Source organism: Larus michahellis, chromosome 3, assembly GCF_964199755.1.
Source record: "Larus michahellis chromosome 3, bLarMic1.1, whole genome shotgun sequence".
Taxonomy (NCBI): Eukaryota; Metazoa; Chordata; class Aves; order Charadriiformes; family Laridae; genus Larus; species Larus michahellis.
The window spans coordinates 104372300-104388310 of record NC_133898.1 but is presented as its reverse complement, the minus strand read 5'-3'; the positions used below and the strand labels follow the sequence as shown (position 1 = coordinate 104388310).

General features: G+C 36.8%; 1 protein-coding gene across 24 annotated transcripts in view; it reads right to left on the bottom strand.

Annotated features, from left to right (window-relative positions):
• DST (dystonin) overlaps positions 1 to 16011 on the bottom strand; it is a 312504-nt gene that overhangs the window by 53887 nt on the left and 242606 nt on the right. For 21 of the 24 annotated variants that reach the window (XM_074581579.1, XM_074581580.1, XM_074581567.1 and 18 more), the window contains 11 exons: positions 14828 to 14989; positions 13540 to 13710; positions 12105 to 12271; positions 10280 to 10439; positions 9703 to 10029; positions 9440 to 9524; positions 8077 to 8318; positions 6814 to 7020; positions 2959 to 3078; positions 2677 to 2784; positions 691 to 909 (listed from right to left, as the gene is read on the bottom strand). In XM_074581579.1, coding sequence (XP_074437680.1) covers positions 691 to 909; positions 2677 to 2784; positions 2959 to 3078; positions 6814 to 7020; positions 8077 to 8318; positions 9440 to 9524; positions 9703 to 10029; positions 10280 to 10439; positions 12105 to 12271; positions 13540 to 13710; positions 14828 to 14989 — 1968 coding nt within the window. The remainder of the gene's footprint in view (positions 1 to 690; positions 910 to 2676; positions 2785 to 2958; positions 3079 to 6813; positions 7021 to 8076; positions 8319 to 9439; positions 9525 to 9702; positions 10030 to 10279; positions 10440 to 12104; positions 12272 to 13539; positions 13711 to 14827; positions 14990 to 16011) is intronic. The other 3 variants (XM_074581578.1, XM_074581577.1, XM_074581572.1) reach the window with 1 other exon arrangement.

Below are 16011 nucleotides of genomic sequence, written 5' to 3'. Positions count from 1 at the left end.
ATGACACGTACTAAATTTTATTCCAGCTGATTATTCCTCCATGTAAGAAAGGCCATATGGTGGTCAGCCTACAACACTGTTGCCTCTATTTTGTGATGTTATGGTAAACAATTGTTTCTTTTAATTATTACCTAACAAACATACTTGACATGAAAAAAAATTATGGGATTGGCTGGAACCCAAGCAATCAATTCTTGGCCCTCTAATTGTCCATCTTCCTGGCTCAGCTAGGTTTAGTTCCAATGATAACAACAAAACAAAAGACAAATTTTTTAGTCATGTTTTACCTTCTTTTGTTTCTTGCTACGAGGTCGCAGGTCTGTTCTTTCTGTTTATGAGTTTTGATTTGTTCTAATACTGACATTAATGTGTACTTTTAAATACACTTCTTAAAAATTAACTTTATTTGTGCTCAGTTCTCTTGCTACAATGGCATTTTTTTCCCCCTTAGCCCTCTTCTATGCTTATGAAATGTTTACTGCCTTCCTCAGAGAATCTTGTTTGCATGCACAGTTTGGAAAAACAGCAGAGGCATGATGTACTTATTTTGTATTATTATTTTAAATAATTCTTTTTTCAACAGAACTATATGTGTCTGGGTTTTCAGCATTTAGCAGAGCACTCCACAGTTCTAGGCAGAATACTACTTGCTTTTGACACTTTGTTTTTCAAAACTGGCAAAATGCTTACCCTATGCTCTTCTTGTTGTTGCTTTAAAGTTTCGTATTCAAGGGCTGGTGCAGGAAGCTGAGAGATGATCATTTCTGTTTCAGTTAACCATGGCCAAAGCTCTTCATAAGTCTCCCAGAACTGGTTAACCAGGGACTGAGCCCGTTCCAGCTGGAGGTTTCTCTCAGAGTTCATTTGACAGACTGCATCATATTTCTCCAAGAGGCTTTTCATTTTTTTCTGTAAAATAATATAACAAAAAATAGCAATGTATGCTTTTCCACGTCTATTACCTACAAATTTCAATTATTTTTATATATATATATAATCTATTTCTAAACAACCTTTGATAATTATAGCATCAAACCCCAGTGACCCAAATTTTAGTTTTGATAAAGTTTTACAGTATCAGTGTTTAAGGTGGACAGAATTAATATTGCGGGAGATCAGAATTTGGCAGAGTACTTTCAAAGTAATTAGAACATATTTAATGATATTGATATTTACAAATAACACTTTATTCATAGGGCTTCCAGTCAAGCTGCAAATGATTCGACTGCAGATCTTAGCCCCACTTCCTTACTGAAGACGCTTATCTTCAGTGATACTTGGCAGAAATTACATTTTCCACAGCATTTCTGAATCAAAGCACCATGAACCATACATGAAAATCTGTTTTTTGGTGCTTGGTTTTTTTTTTTTTAAATCTGGGAAGAGAACAGAGTATACTGTTGTGCTTGCAGCTTACAAACTTGCAACAGAAACCACAAAACATTATTTTCCAGGTTAGCATACATTAATTAATGAAAATGCGTTACCATTCATAAAATGATAGAAATACAAGTTTTAAACATTACAAATCTACCGTATTTGCACATGTGATAATAAAAGAAAGTATCAACTAGCTATACATTTTTCTTGTGGAAGGCTGCCCAAGTTATCATTTTTATGAAATATTATATGTGACAATGCACATAAATGCTAGCCTTGGAAAAACTGGACATATAAGCAAGCCACTGAATGTGAAGTAAAGGATCTTTTTTGGCGGAACAAGCTATCCTTTAATTTGTTATGTCTTGCATGTAAATTAAGTATAGAGATGCTATCCAAAGGATAAAACATAGCCTAACACACAGATATACAGTATTTTTGACAAAAACAAGTATTTAGTAGAGACTCACATAAAACTGCTCTCCCTTATGACTACAGTTTCATAGACAGAACATCTCATCTATTTTAAATTAACTTAAGAGCAAATCAAATTTATTCAGAGATCCTGCAGCAGAGCATAATTAGTGAAGTATTGTTCAAGGAGGGTGGTTATTGGAAGGACTAAATTTACACAAAAAATCCAGCCTTACTGTAATTTAGCAAAAAAAACCCCCAACCCCACAACTAGTCCATTCTTAAATGCCAACACGAAAAATCTGTCTGTACGTATATATAGCCCAAACCTCAGGCTCCCTGTGTGCGCGTAATAGACAAAGGCATAAGAATGCCTTTCATGAGCTGTGCTAGTCGACAGGATGGAAAAACCTTGGCAAGTAAGGCCTACGCTGAAATCGTCGGAAATGAAAGTAAAGATTCACCCTGAGGTGCACAGCCATTGAATCCGGCACAGAAATACACACGCCCAGACCGTCACTGACCCAAGAGAACTGGGGAAGATAAACAGCCAGATTCCACACACACCACCCCAGATGACTAATACCTATTCACTCAATTGTCCATTGGCTAAAATACTATTTACCATGGACGAAAATGATAAACGGGGCTACAAATTAGTATCAGGCTATGAAGCAAGTACACAGGGTTTGCTCTTTGAACATCCTGAAGGAAGGAGAGTGATACACAACAGCATTTCTTCTAGTACTACAATGCTCAGACTAGAAGTGGCTGTAATTAATGCTTTTTCATTAGTATTTAAAAAAAAAAACACTATATGAATCCTTCTACTTATATATTTTTTGCATACTACTGCTCTAGCTGCAATTTAAGGAACTTTACCTTCATGGTCTGTTTCTCTTCTTCGGTGCATGTGTTCATGATCCTATCCCCCGATTTAACAAGTTCATCTATCGTATCTTTGTGCCTCAAAATCTCCATGGTAAAAGCCTTGAAACACAATACAAATTGGTCAGAAAAAAAAATAATAAGACTACATGGAGTAAAAACTATTTTTGAAGTGCATTATGATGGACTGAAAATTAAATCATGCCAGTACATTTTCTAGATGGAGAGTGTGCCGGCCAATAATTAACATGACAGTTGGAAATGCATTTCTTTTACCTTTTGAACTTGTAGCTGAGCCGTGGTCTGGTCTTGCTCAAGCCTAATATCACCCAGAGACATCAGTTTCTTTTCTGTTTCTGCAATCCAGGCAAACTCAGCATCAGCTGCTTGATCAAACTAAATGAGGGAGATGTGAATTAGTTCAGCAGTTCTATAGACATGAAATTAGAATGACCATTTCAAAAATTTTAAAGAAGATTAAAAAAAGATACTTTTGAATTGTTAGAATGATAGCGGCTCGCTTTCCATATGAGGTTTTTATATAAATGAAATACAAAGCCCAAAATGATTCTCAGGGATTGTAATACAAGCAGGTTAATTCATAAGCGTGACAAAGCAACAGAAGCAAATACTTTTTCCAAAGCCTACAGCTCTCTAACAGGCATAAGAAAATAAAAAGGGTTATAATGTCAGAATTTTAACTAGACTGTTTATTTTCATTTTATTCTACTTTCACGTGTCTTTTCCATCTCTATGTTAATTACTACTGCTAATGTTGCAATTACCCTAAGAAATAGTTGTTTGATGTTATCCTTTTAATCTTAGAAGCTGCTTTGGTATTAAATGATAAAGGCAAAACAATCACAATTCAACTAAGTCAGTGGAAAAACCTCACTGAATTCAGAGAGGACAGGATTAAATCCAAAACTAGATTAAATGAGAAAATTCTTTGGGGCATTTGGGTACAGCCAGTCCTTCTACTAAAAGATTAACTTTTGACTAGCTTTAGTCAACACTTAAATGTTTCAGAAATTACCTCAAAGCACTAAAGTAATGAGAGGATTTAAAGGATCTGTTTCTTACTAATTTGCAAAGGAGAGCATGAGATCCTGCAAAGAAATACATGGGGACCCAACTCTTTGGAAAAGTAAGACCAAATTTAAAAAAAAATAAATAAATCACTCATTCTCTCTTCAGCTCAAGTTTATAGGCATGTATCTTAGCACACATGTGCTGCAGTACTCAATGGGGGCAGCTCTGAGCTTAAGCCATACAGAAATATTGCATGGGATGATCAGACATACAAAACAGTCATTGTAGAAACTACTAAGAACTAATTTATTTACTTATTTATTTAAACTCTGACCCCCACTACATTTAACTGAACACGAAGAATATGACTCCGAGTTATTGTGAAAGTTTGTCAGGATGTTTTAGGTTAGAACCTGCGACTTGTATTGTTAATACCCCCACTTTCCTCGGAAGTCTCTCTCTGTCCCTCTTGTCTTTTCAATCTGCTGGTCTGTGCCTTTGTGGCTGTAGACCATGTAAGGTAGCTGGAGTTCGCTTTAGCCACTAAATCAGTCTTGTCTTAGTGGTTAATCATGAGTCACACAAACCCAAAAGAAGTAGTTCTGCGATTTCATTCTTTATGAGTCAATCTTTTTCAGCCTTTATAATCCATTTGTTACATGAAAGAGAGCACAAACATTCTTTTTCGCTATATGTCATTTCTCATAGAGGTAACAGAAAGTAAGTTTTGTCCTAAATATTGTGACTTCCTAATAGAAAGGTATGTTCCAAAAACAGTCAGTACTGTAAGCATTAGCACTAAGCACATGCACCGGTGGTGGTTTAATCCTGGCTTCAACAACTGCAGCTCACAACCAAGCTCTTCAGAAGCCCATCTATTTATGATCCAAATGAAGGAAATGAAGACGGCGATTTCAAATGTGTTAGAGGTACAAATTACCTTCAGTGGGACTTCCTGATACCAAATACCCATGAATATATAAAATAACATTGAGCAAATATTTGATGGAAATAACAAAAATCAAGGCACAGCAGTGAAACTTCTAGGTCACATAGCATCAAGGAAGACCAGGGACTCTAAAGTCCATTTGCTGAAGGTATAGGATTTCCAATTTGTGCTGTTCAACTATAACATTAAGGAATAAAAAGCACAAAATCAGTACGCTCTGCATCCAAAATTTGAAGTGATTTCTTACCATTATGCATGACAGTTATTTATGAGCCCTGAACTTCACTTGAGTCACTATAAAATCATCTATTTCATCCCCACCCAGTTTAACCAAGCGTAGTTCATTGTGGTACTTTTTCTTCTAACCAGGAATGATTGACTTCTAAATACGATGACATTGTGACTTGCTCTGAGAATGCCTTCTAAAGCACTCTCTAGGGCTGCTTTAGAGTGAAGAACAATAAGTACACCCAAAGTAGAATATGACCTTCTGTTTCTTCGTAGCACTCCTTCACGAGGGTAAGACACCAACCAGTACCTTCAGTATTGAGAAATGAAGGTTAAAACGTGTAGCTAAATTTATCTCTAGGGTAATTCTATCCATCTGTGAGCATTTTGCCCAGGTAGTTTAAAACCAGGACACTGCACTAGTCTATTAAGCCTTCCAGCTTCCAGTCACAACATGAAACAATATGCTTACCCCTTCATATTGCTTAATAAATTTCTCACCTTGGCCCATTAATATGTAGCACAAAACCCACACTACTCCCATTGAACCCTCATGTTCTCAGTGGCTTTTTCCTCCAGCCAAAACTTTTTAATAGTACAGGCACTTGAACGAGTTGCCATAGGGTAACCTCACAGAGCACTAGCTTCTCCAAAAATATTTTTTATTTCGCATGGTCTTTCGGCAAGCTAAATGGAAAATAGCTTATCCTTCACTAGAAGTGTGTTAAGCCACTTGATATTTATCATAGGATATAGTGTATAGAAGTATATTGTGGTGATGTGAGTTGGGCTGAAGGGGAGGTTAGGGGTAAGGAGGACTAAGGTGCAATGCACACTCACAAGATTAGCTAGTGGAGCAGCAGCTCTGGACCTTTCATGCCTGGACCCAAGTCTGCTGAACTTGTGCTAGGGGATGGCAACATACTCACAGAATTCAGAAAAGTTGAAGGAGAGACAACATATACTCTCCTGTCTCACCTTATCACTCATTAAAAAAAAAAATAAAAATCACTCTTCATTTTTGAAGATTTGGTTAACACAATAATATTCACAGCAAATCCCTTAACAAGAAACATGAAGTTATTTTTAACCTCAGTTACAAGGAGATCTCAGTTACCACCAGCCTCTTTTAGTTGGCTTTCAGCAAACTTTGAAAATACCACACATGCTTTCTCCTTGTGCTGTTACAACTGTTTACGGGAACTATTAGCAGAAACAGTATTTGTCCACCAATATTTTTAGGCCTGAACTGTAGGCAGACACTGGAAAATTGTGTTTCTACGACGCATTTATGAGCAAGCTTAAATATGGGACTATTTAGCGATCAAACTAGAGGGCCAGTTCTCAAAGTGTACCCACATATATACCTCTGTGCACATATAGAAACTTCCACATATTAAATAACTAAAGAACCAAGCAGAAAAGCATGGTGGATGTGAATAAAAGCAATTGTTATTTAAATCCTCCACTACAGCTTGAACAAGATGATCCAGCTTTTAATTGTGGAAAGTACAGAGGAGCTAGACAATCAGCTGATGCTAAAAGGTGTGGCAACCCTCGTGATTTCAGTGTCGCATCCAGTAAAATTAGCTGGGGATCTCAATGTTACTTAACACAACATGATCTACAAAGGAACATGGGCCATTCAGTTCTTACTTAAGCAAATTCCCACTTAAGGAGCCACAGGATAGTTACAGCAATTTTACCTACAAGACTGATGTTTGTGTCAAGAAAAAGGTAGGCAACTACAAGTGTATAGATTAGCTGAGTTCTGGCATTCATATCTTAAAAGTGGAGTCCCATTTCATTCAAACAGGCCTTTTGCTGCTCAAGTACAACAAGCTTTTGGCAACATTATTAAAGAACATCTTTTGTTCAGGTACACATGGCCAGAGACTTGCCCAACGAACAGTTTTCAGTACCTGCTGGGATCTCAGGATGGCGGCATCAATCTCATCCACATTCTGAGAGATCCTGTCACTCACTGATCTGTAACGTTCATTGTCCTCTGTTATCATCTTGTCAAGCCCCTCTCTGGCCCTCCACGGCACCAGCTCCAGGAAGGCACTGCCAACTTCATTCAGAGTGTCCAGTAAGCCCTTGTTGTTCTTTGCTTCTTTTTTCAACTCCTGGAAAAGGCCATTTAAAGTAAACATGCGAGCATGCGAGCTAAGCACACGCAGCTTGCACATGTTTTCTTATTCTTTCAACCACTCCATGAGTCAAGAACTGCAATGTTTTCCACACAACCCAAAGCACACTTATTTTCAGCTCAATTTCGCTTTTTGATACTGCAAGCTGTTTGGCAGAGAAGCGGGTGATTCTTGAAGAGAATTTTCTACAGAATATATCTTAAATATATTTCTCCAGTCAGTATGACAGTCTGAAATTCTTTGTAATTTTGTAAGAATTGTTAGTACTTAATGAAGAAAATAAAAATAATGGATACTCTTCGCAACCTGCGACTCCATAAGGAACTAAATCACCAGCAAGTGAAATCAGGCATGCAATAAAGGAAAATATGATGAATTCACGTGATTTCTTAAATGAGCAATGACTGGATTAAATTCCAATCAAATCATCACACAATGATGGAATAAGTTTTTCAGGAATAAGTTTTTACCTGTATAGAAACCCCCACCGCTGTTTTATTTCTCTTTATTTATTTATATATATATATGTGTGTGTGTGTGTATATATATATATAAAAGAAATTTAATGGAAAGATTTTTTTTTTTTAGCTTCCCCCCCTCAATGTTGTCCACACCATCCAGTTTACACTCCAATTTTTCTTTCGAAATAAATATTGTTAAGCAAGATTAGCAGTATATGTTTTAAATGCTGACTCTTTTTCTACTTCACAGGATTTTATCCATGTCACACCTAAAGAACCAAAATAACTTTGTTTGACAATTTAAGAGCTTTCCCAGGATTAGGTAGCTGCTTGAATAAAAAGGAAATGTTGTGCTTCTCTTGCGCTAAAAATAAACCTCAGCCCAATTTTGTAAGTGATTATAACAGATGACTCTGGAAAGTGAGTTTGATTCTTAACTACTGTTACATTTAGTCAAGTGATCTGATGCCAAAATTAGTTATTCACGAAACAACTTCATGCCAAACATGAGTTAACACAAAACCTAGCTGAATCATACAGCAATAAATAATTCACAGATTCTAAAACCTACTTTTTGTCTTTCTTGTACTTGGCTTAATTCTTCACCCTTTGGTATTTGAGTTTCATATGAGTCTAACTCCACCTCCACTTCGTCAAGCCATTTGCAGAGCTCCTCGTGAGTTGAGTGCAGTTGACCTGCAAGCTGCAGAGCCTGCTCTAAGGTCTTGGATACATCAGAACTCAATTTCGTAATGTCTTTGTATCTTGCTTTAATGCCTTCCAATTTATCTTGAATTATTACAACTTCATCACCTAAAACACCAGAGGGATGTTATTTCCTGTGATCACAGATATTTAAAAGCAAAAAAACCCACCCAAATCCCAAACTCCACCTACTGCAGAAATCCCAGTATTTAAATTATAAAATAACCCAAACAAGATGACAAGGTCAATCCTCAACTGCTGTAAATTATCCTACCGTCACTAAAGTTCACAGAGCTACGAAGTTTACCTGAGCTCAGGATCTGTCCTTCTGTCTTTTCTTCTGCTTTACTAAACTAAACTATTAGGAAGTAAGGACTTAGATTCAATATTTAACACGAATGTTCTTTAAAAAAAATCCACCCTTAAATTCACAACACTTCTTATAAAGGTCAAAAAAAAAAAAAAAGATTATAAAAGGGTCATTGAAAATGTGAAGAAAAAAAAAATCAACAAAATACTACCTAGATTTTCAGTTACAGTAATATTTGACATCTCTGTACACCCTCATTACTATCCATTTGAAACACAACTCAAAAGGCTAAAATAAAAACAACCTACTGAAATTATTAGTGTATATTCAGATTTCATTATAGACTACGCATAATGTCTAAGACTGGAACAGAGAAGGATACCCCCCACCCCCAACCACATGTGTGTCTTAAAGAGTTCAACTTTAGAATTACTGGAAAATCTGGACAGATGTTGATCTACAGAACAGACATGTTGTGTACAACTGGAACGCAACTTTTCCCACAGTATTAGCTCCAATGGATGAAGCTTTCCTCTTGCAGTAAAAGGTAGTTTAATATCTCGTTCATCTGTGGATGTCTGCAGGGAATTGACTGCGTCTACTGCCAAACAGCCCTCCATTATGAGTAATGTCCATAACTTGCTATTAGGAATGGAATGCGGGTTCACTAAAATAATTTTCCACTAAAAATATTAAAGGATTCAAGGGCCAAATTCTCTGCAGGCAAAAAAAGGACTTTTGCTCACTTACGTGAATAGTGAGATTGGCCCAAATACATGACCTGCCTGAACCTTGACCTCAAACCTTTATTAAAATAAACAACTACGACTGCTTTAACCAGCAAATATGGGTTAACATTGACAAGTTCCACTTCAATTTTCTCATAAGCACTTAAAAGTACAAGAAAAAAAGCTCTAACCTGTTGTTTGCTTAAGAAGCTCTAAGCCATTTTGTATAGCCAAATCAACATTTTGTTTTCTAAGAAGAATCTCTTCCTGAAGATCCTAAGAGAAAAAAAAGGCTGTTTGTGGTAGCACAGACACAACAGATTATATTATTTTTACTTGGAATAAACATATCATAATTTTAAACAGAATATATTAATGAAAAATAAATAAAGCATGGGAAGATAAATAAAAATTAAAAATGAATTAAATAATAAATGAACAGAAATCAAAATACCAGTAGTTCAGAGCGCTGTTTCTCAAGCAATTCTGGGTTGCAATCTTGGACTGACAATTTGCTCAGTTTATCATGGATCTCATTCAGCCAGTTCATCAATTCAACTTCGTCCTCCCCAAAAATCTGAGCATTGCTGTAAGCTTGCTGGAGAAGTTCAGACCTGCTGTTGCTCTTCTCTTGAATCTCTATGTATCGGGCCTGTGAAGAATCTAGCTTTTCCTGCACCATATATTTATCTTCCCTGGAGCTCATACTCTTTAGAGACTGACCAGTGCTAATGGCCTGATGTAAACTCTTATTGTGAGCTAAGACATCATCTTCTAGGGCCTATTTTTTAAAAAATAATGAATAATGGAAAAGAAAATCAGAAAAACATAAAAGAAATGCAAGTGGAACTCAATAAAAACTGAACGAAAAAGGAAATATTGCCAACGTAAATATATAAAACTCAAATTACAGAAAAAAATTTCAGTATGGTAAAACACAGGTACACAGCAACAGCTTTGCCAGTTGTGTGGCACTTTACAGAAGCTTCTAAAAAGAATGACACAAAGAAAGCGTGCGGTCTGTATCTTACTTTATGCTGAGAAATTTGCTGCTGCAGTTTGGAGGCCTGCGTTCCAATAGGTTCTGCATTTGCAAGCCTCTTCTCTGTGGCGGTCAGCCACTCCACCAACGGCTCCAGAGCTTCATGGAACTGCTGCGCTACCACCAAGATGCTTTCCAACTGACGGTTCCTATTAACATGTGAAGAAAAAGGTTATTTTTTGTGATGAAGTAAGTGTGAAATAGATTTTTTTGTTGTTGTTGTTGTTTTGGGTTGTTTTTTTTTTTTAAAAAAGCCCCTGAATCCTTTGCAAAAAAAAAAAAAAGGAAAGAATTCTGTCTTATTGTAGGAATCAGTCACCAAGTGAAACAGAAACATATCTATGATACTCAATGAAAACCGAGGTCAAGTAAAAATCAAATAATTTTTTAAAAAACATCTCAGAAGCTGTTTGAAACTGTTTTAGCTAATATGCAAGTTTTGTAAATAAAGAGAGTATCACCTTATTCATATACATTTTGCTAAAAATAATTTAGCACTCAATTCAACAAAATATTGTTTTATACCCAATTAGGATAATTGTCAAGTTTCTAGCTGTCTTTAAGCATAAAGTTACATTCCCTTGACTATTTTACATGTTTTAAAGTTAGGCAAAGGCTTTACTGAACCAGAACATACTGTCATGCTTCCTCAGCATCGTAAAATATCTTTAAACACTTGTTCAATGATGTGAACAGAACTATTTGGCTCTACTTTTGCCTCTCCTGTTCCGAATAATAGCTCTCAATGAAGTTAGTGAGACAACGTTAATAAAGCACAGAGACTTGACCTCTAAAATAAAAAAGCAGTATCTAAAACATTCCTGTTTCAGATTATTACATTTCAGAGAAGCCCCTTGATTACAGGAAGAGTCTCCTCTACAACCACTGCTGAACAAGTTTCCTTCAAGTAGACTTTTCAGAGAGACTTGCCCTATGTGAAAAACATCACAATATTGTCTTTCAAATGGGGAACTCATTCCAGACAAAAGCTATGTTTACATGTGCTTCCCAAGGCTTACAAACAAGGTAGAATTGAGAGACTTAGCCACAGAACACTCAGTGAAATACTCCACATAGTTTTAAAAATCATCCTCAAATATCTTCATTTCTAGAGACCGGCCAAAGAAAAACGGAGACAACTTTGCGGCAAATACATGGCTTGGAAAAGTTGCAATTTGATTTTTAATTAAATATCACCAGACTGGGAGACTAATATTAAATTAAACATGACATTAACATTTACCCCAGCTAATGAGTCAGATTCCTTCAATAAAAATAAAAAAAAAAGAAAAAGAAAGAAGGAAATAATGGTCTATTAGTGGTTGACTCTACTAATTAAATAATCATATTATTAGTATGAGCTAACAAAAGAGGTTCAGAGTAAAGGAACTAAGAAGAGGCTATGAAAAGGAGTAGGAGACAACAGAGGTGAGTTCAATGCTACTCTAAGCACCCAGATGCCATCACATCCTTTTGTTCTTCACTGTAAAGCTTCACTGTTCACTTAAATGCCTTTTCTTCAACTTTCCAAGTCCTTTCTTATTCTCAATTGTGCCTTCTTCAGGCCACCTCTTATGCACCCTCTTCTTCTCTCTGCTCTGAAGAAGGCTGCCCTTTTTCAAATCCCCACCCAGAAAACACATTCCTCGACCCTTTCAACACCTACTATATTAACATCAAGACAATAATATAATGTAATAGTAAGAATGATAGTACTTGCAAGCTTTCATACTATAGAGTTCCACATGCTGCTTCTAATCATCTATCACATGCTACGTCTACATTTTTCAAATCTATGAAAGAATTTCAAATACCTTGTTTCAGCTTTAGTGAGCAATGCATCCCACCGACTATCCAGGAAACTCAACTGTTTCAAGATTTTCACTCTATCAGCAGGTTCTGCTGACTCTGCAATTTTCTCCCCTTCACGCTTGATTACCTCAACGGTAGGCTTGCGGTCATCCAGCAACCTCTGGAGAAGCTACAGAGAAAGTAATCAGGCACCAGGTTATTAAGAAACATTGGAATAACACAAGTGTAAAAACAGAAGGAGCTAGACTTCTTGAAAACCTGTTAAAGCAAAAAAAGAAAAAGCAATGCCTACATTGTGATGAAAGTGTGAATAATGTTAATCAAAAAGAGATACACACCACACCACCCCCCCACATGCTCATTTTCGTTTCTCAATTGTTTTGCTATGAACAGCAGAGTTTTGCCAAGCCCAAACAACTTCCTTGGTTTCTATGGGGTAAAGATGTGTGGCAGCCCAAAGAGTGAACATACAGAACAAAAAGCTCTATTTAATACCATTGAGGGAAACAAGCTATTTAGAGTATCCGATGCATTTTATAGGAACGTTTTTGAGAAAGCTGCATGCCCTTCTAGATTCGGCAACACAAAGACAATTATGATGTATATAGAGATAGGAAAATAGATATAAAACCCATTATATAATTGACTCATCACTTGTTTGAGATACAACTGAGTTCACTGATGTAGTCCAGTAAATTAACTTTTCCATGAAGAATAAAACACACCTTTGTCTAAAATCCTCCCTTCCTCCATTCTCTAGTTGCCTTTGGTAACATTAACTTTTTGCCTCTGCGGATATCCCAACATGACAACCTGTATTGACCACAACTTTATATGAAATCTCTGCGTGGCAGTGGGCCACACAGTCCAGCCGCATGGACTGTATGTTTCATAAGCTACATTATGGTTCATTTTTCTATAACCATTATGAAAAAATGCAAAAGTTGACAGCACTGATAGCGTCTCTACATTAGCACAGGCCATTTCCCAACAGCATTTCAACTTATTACCAACAACAATCAGATCACAATCAGGATCAAGAGCCAAGTATTTAAGTCTAAAATCTGTAATATTACCTTGGAATTATTACAATTAAAATGTACTCGTTTTTAGTTCCTACTTTCCAAATGACCAAATACTGATTTTATGCTTTCTCTTTTCCAATAGACCTTTAACGATCCTTTCCGGATTATGTTAATAATTCTAACCAGAGCTCAGATCGCACAGTGTCACTCTTTGTCTTAAGTCACAGAAGACGAGCACTTCTCCTAACCCTGGACAGATTCTTGAGTACCGAACAGATGGCTGCTTTAAACACCTCAGACCACTTCAACATAATACAATACACTTAAACAGATTTTATGCTTTGCCAAAGACTGTGAATTTATTCTCATTGATCCAGTGGAAGGAGAGAGATTCTTAACGCATTTCACTTACTTTCTGTTCTTGTATTTGGGCCTTCACAACTTTGAATTCAGCAGATGGTGGTTTTTGATTAGCGACAAGGTCTTCTGTATCAATAAGCCAGCTAAGCAGAGATTCAAGGGCATCCTGAAATCTCCCACAGTGAAGGAGGGCTTCTTGCAATTGTGCAGCACGCTGGGCAACCTGAAAAAAAAAGTAGAAGATCAGACTGTACTCACCTTTTCTTTTTATTTCTTTGAAATAAATAGCCAAAATCTGTAGAACATCTGGCAATATCGCTAACACTCACATTTTCATAGCTATTAATAAAAGCACTGTGGCACAATTTAGCATTAATCTTTTGGGGCTACAGACATCCAATGAAAAGAAGAGGTTAACTCCCAGCAAATCAGACTGCTCTACTAGTTCCTTACAAGAGATACTCCTGTTTTGTATAGCTACAGTATTATGAAGTAAGTTTGTGTTTCAGTCAGTCTTTATTTTCCTTATAGAAAGACTGAGCCAGGCACCCAAACTAGCAACTCTTAATAAGGGGCAATAATCCCTTCAAAGGGAAGAAGGCATAGTAAAGAAGAAGGCAAACAGGTGAACCACAGGTGTCTGTGGTTCTGCTGCACCAATCCTTCAGGAAGACAAAGTGGAGGAAAATGAACGCCGTTTCTACTTCCCACCCTTTCCATTTTCCACCTGCAGCTACTGCTGGGAGAGGACTCTTAAAATAGAAAAACATCTACAGCCAGTTTTCCAAAGCAGTGGTACCTTCTGATGTCTCAAGCAACACAATCCTTAAGGTGCTTTAAAGGAAATGTGCCACTAGTCACACAAAGCCGGGCTGTACCACTCCTCTGTGCACTGCGCAGGTACAACAGTGTATGTGAATGAATACAATAGAGTGAAAAAACATGCAAACGAAGAACTACTTGGAAGTGGCTGTCTACAAATAACATTTGTATAATAATACAATAATATAATAACCTTTCCCATGAGCATGACACAACTCCAACCTCTTTGATTGGGTTATCAAACTTCCCTGTTCTGCTTAAGGAGGAAGGAACACATAGTCCTAGAGGAGTCTTTCCTGAACAAAAATCCAGGACAGACCTATAGAAAGTTTGACAAAACCTCTGGCTACTAGTGCTATAAATCTTATCCTCAGAATTACCATCAACGTGATTGTGTAAAGCAATATAATTCATATTCTTAGTAAATATTTAATTTCCTGTATTTTGAAAGACATCAGCAAGCAAATAATCAAAAAAGCCGAATGCAACAAAAGCAGAACAGTATACGGAATAATAACCTTCTTATTAAGAGTCTTCCATCGGGTGTTGACATCTTCAAGATCGTGTTCAAGGTTTTCTGTGTTGGTACTTTTAGCAGCACTTTGAATAAGGCCTTGACCCAACCAATTTACCTCCTGTTGTTTTGCTTGCAGGGGTTCAATTTCTTCTTTCTGGAATACCTGCAGTTGAAATCCAAGACACACATGAAACATCGTATCTTCTAACATAAAATGCATCTGGTATTTGCATCAAAAAAGTATGCAACAAAAAACAACAAAAGAAAAAGAATCGCTGAAACCTGGTGTCTAGAAGAAAGGAAACCATTCCTCATCAGCACCTTCCTAAAAACAAATTATTAAATCTAAACAGAATCGACTCGATCTAAACAGAATAAATGCAACACATCACAGAGGGAAATGATGTACACTTCCATGAGTAGTTTTAGACAGGAAGGAAAGGGGGAGAGAGAGAGTAGGGGGGAAAGTTTTTGGAAGGAAAAAAACCAAACCAAAACAAAACCAAACAAACAGAAAGAACTTCTAATAGAGGAAAAAATTCAAGACTGGAGAAACTCATCTATCTGTGTAATTATCTACCTACAAAATCCTACAAAAAAATGGCCCAGAAGGATTGTTAAATTGTCATCAAATAAATAAACACACACCAAGAGAGACAGCTGGGCACTATTTTCCAAATTAGCACAAAAGCAAAAGTTTTAAGTTGAAGAAGTGGTGAAGGAAGAGGTATTTTAAGGTAGTTTTTAGGAGAATACAATGGTAACAAGTGAGGAGGAGGCACCACAGATGCTGCTGAAACAGTATCCCCAGGGACACCCAGGAGAATGGGTTGTCATTCAAGGGGATTTTCCTGCAAATTGCCAGGGTTTTGACCGTACCCAAAGAGCAGTTTGAGCAGTTTTCTGTTTGCTTTATTTTACTCTTCCAGGTATTTAAGCTTTTTCAGAGCCAGATTATTACCATTAGCAACAGCAATGTAAATCTCCATTTGTATTCAGCTGCATTAGGCTGCACAACACCAGTGTCAATGAGATCAGAAAATGGCCTGAAGCCCCTGAATTAATTACACAGGCCAGCGAAAAATAACCAATGAATAAACAATGCTAAAGAATGCTCAACTTTTGACCCGAAATCCTTCTATTTCTATAGCAGCATTCAGTAACAGTTTTGGTGTACACTTAGTG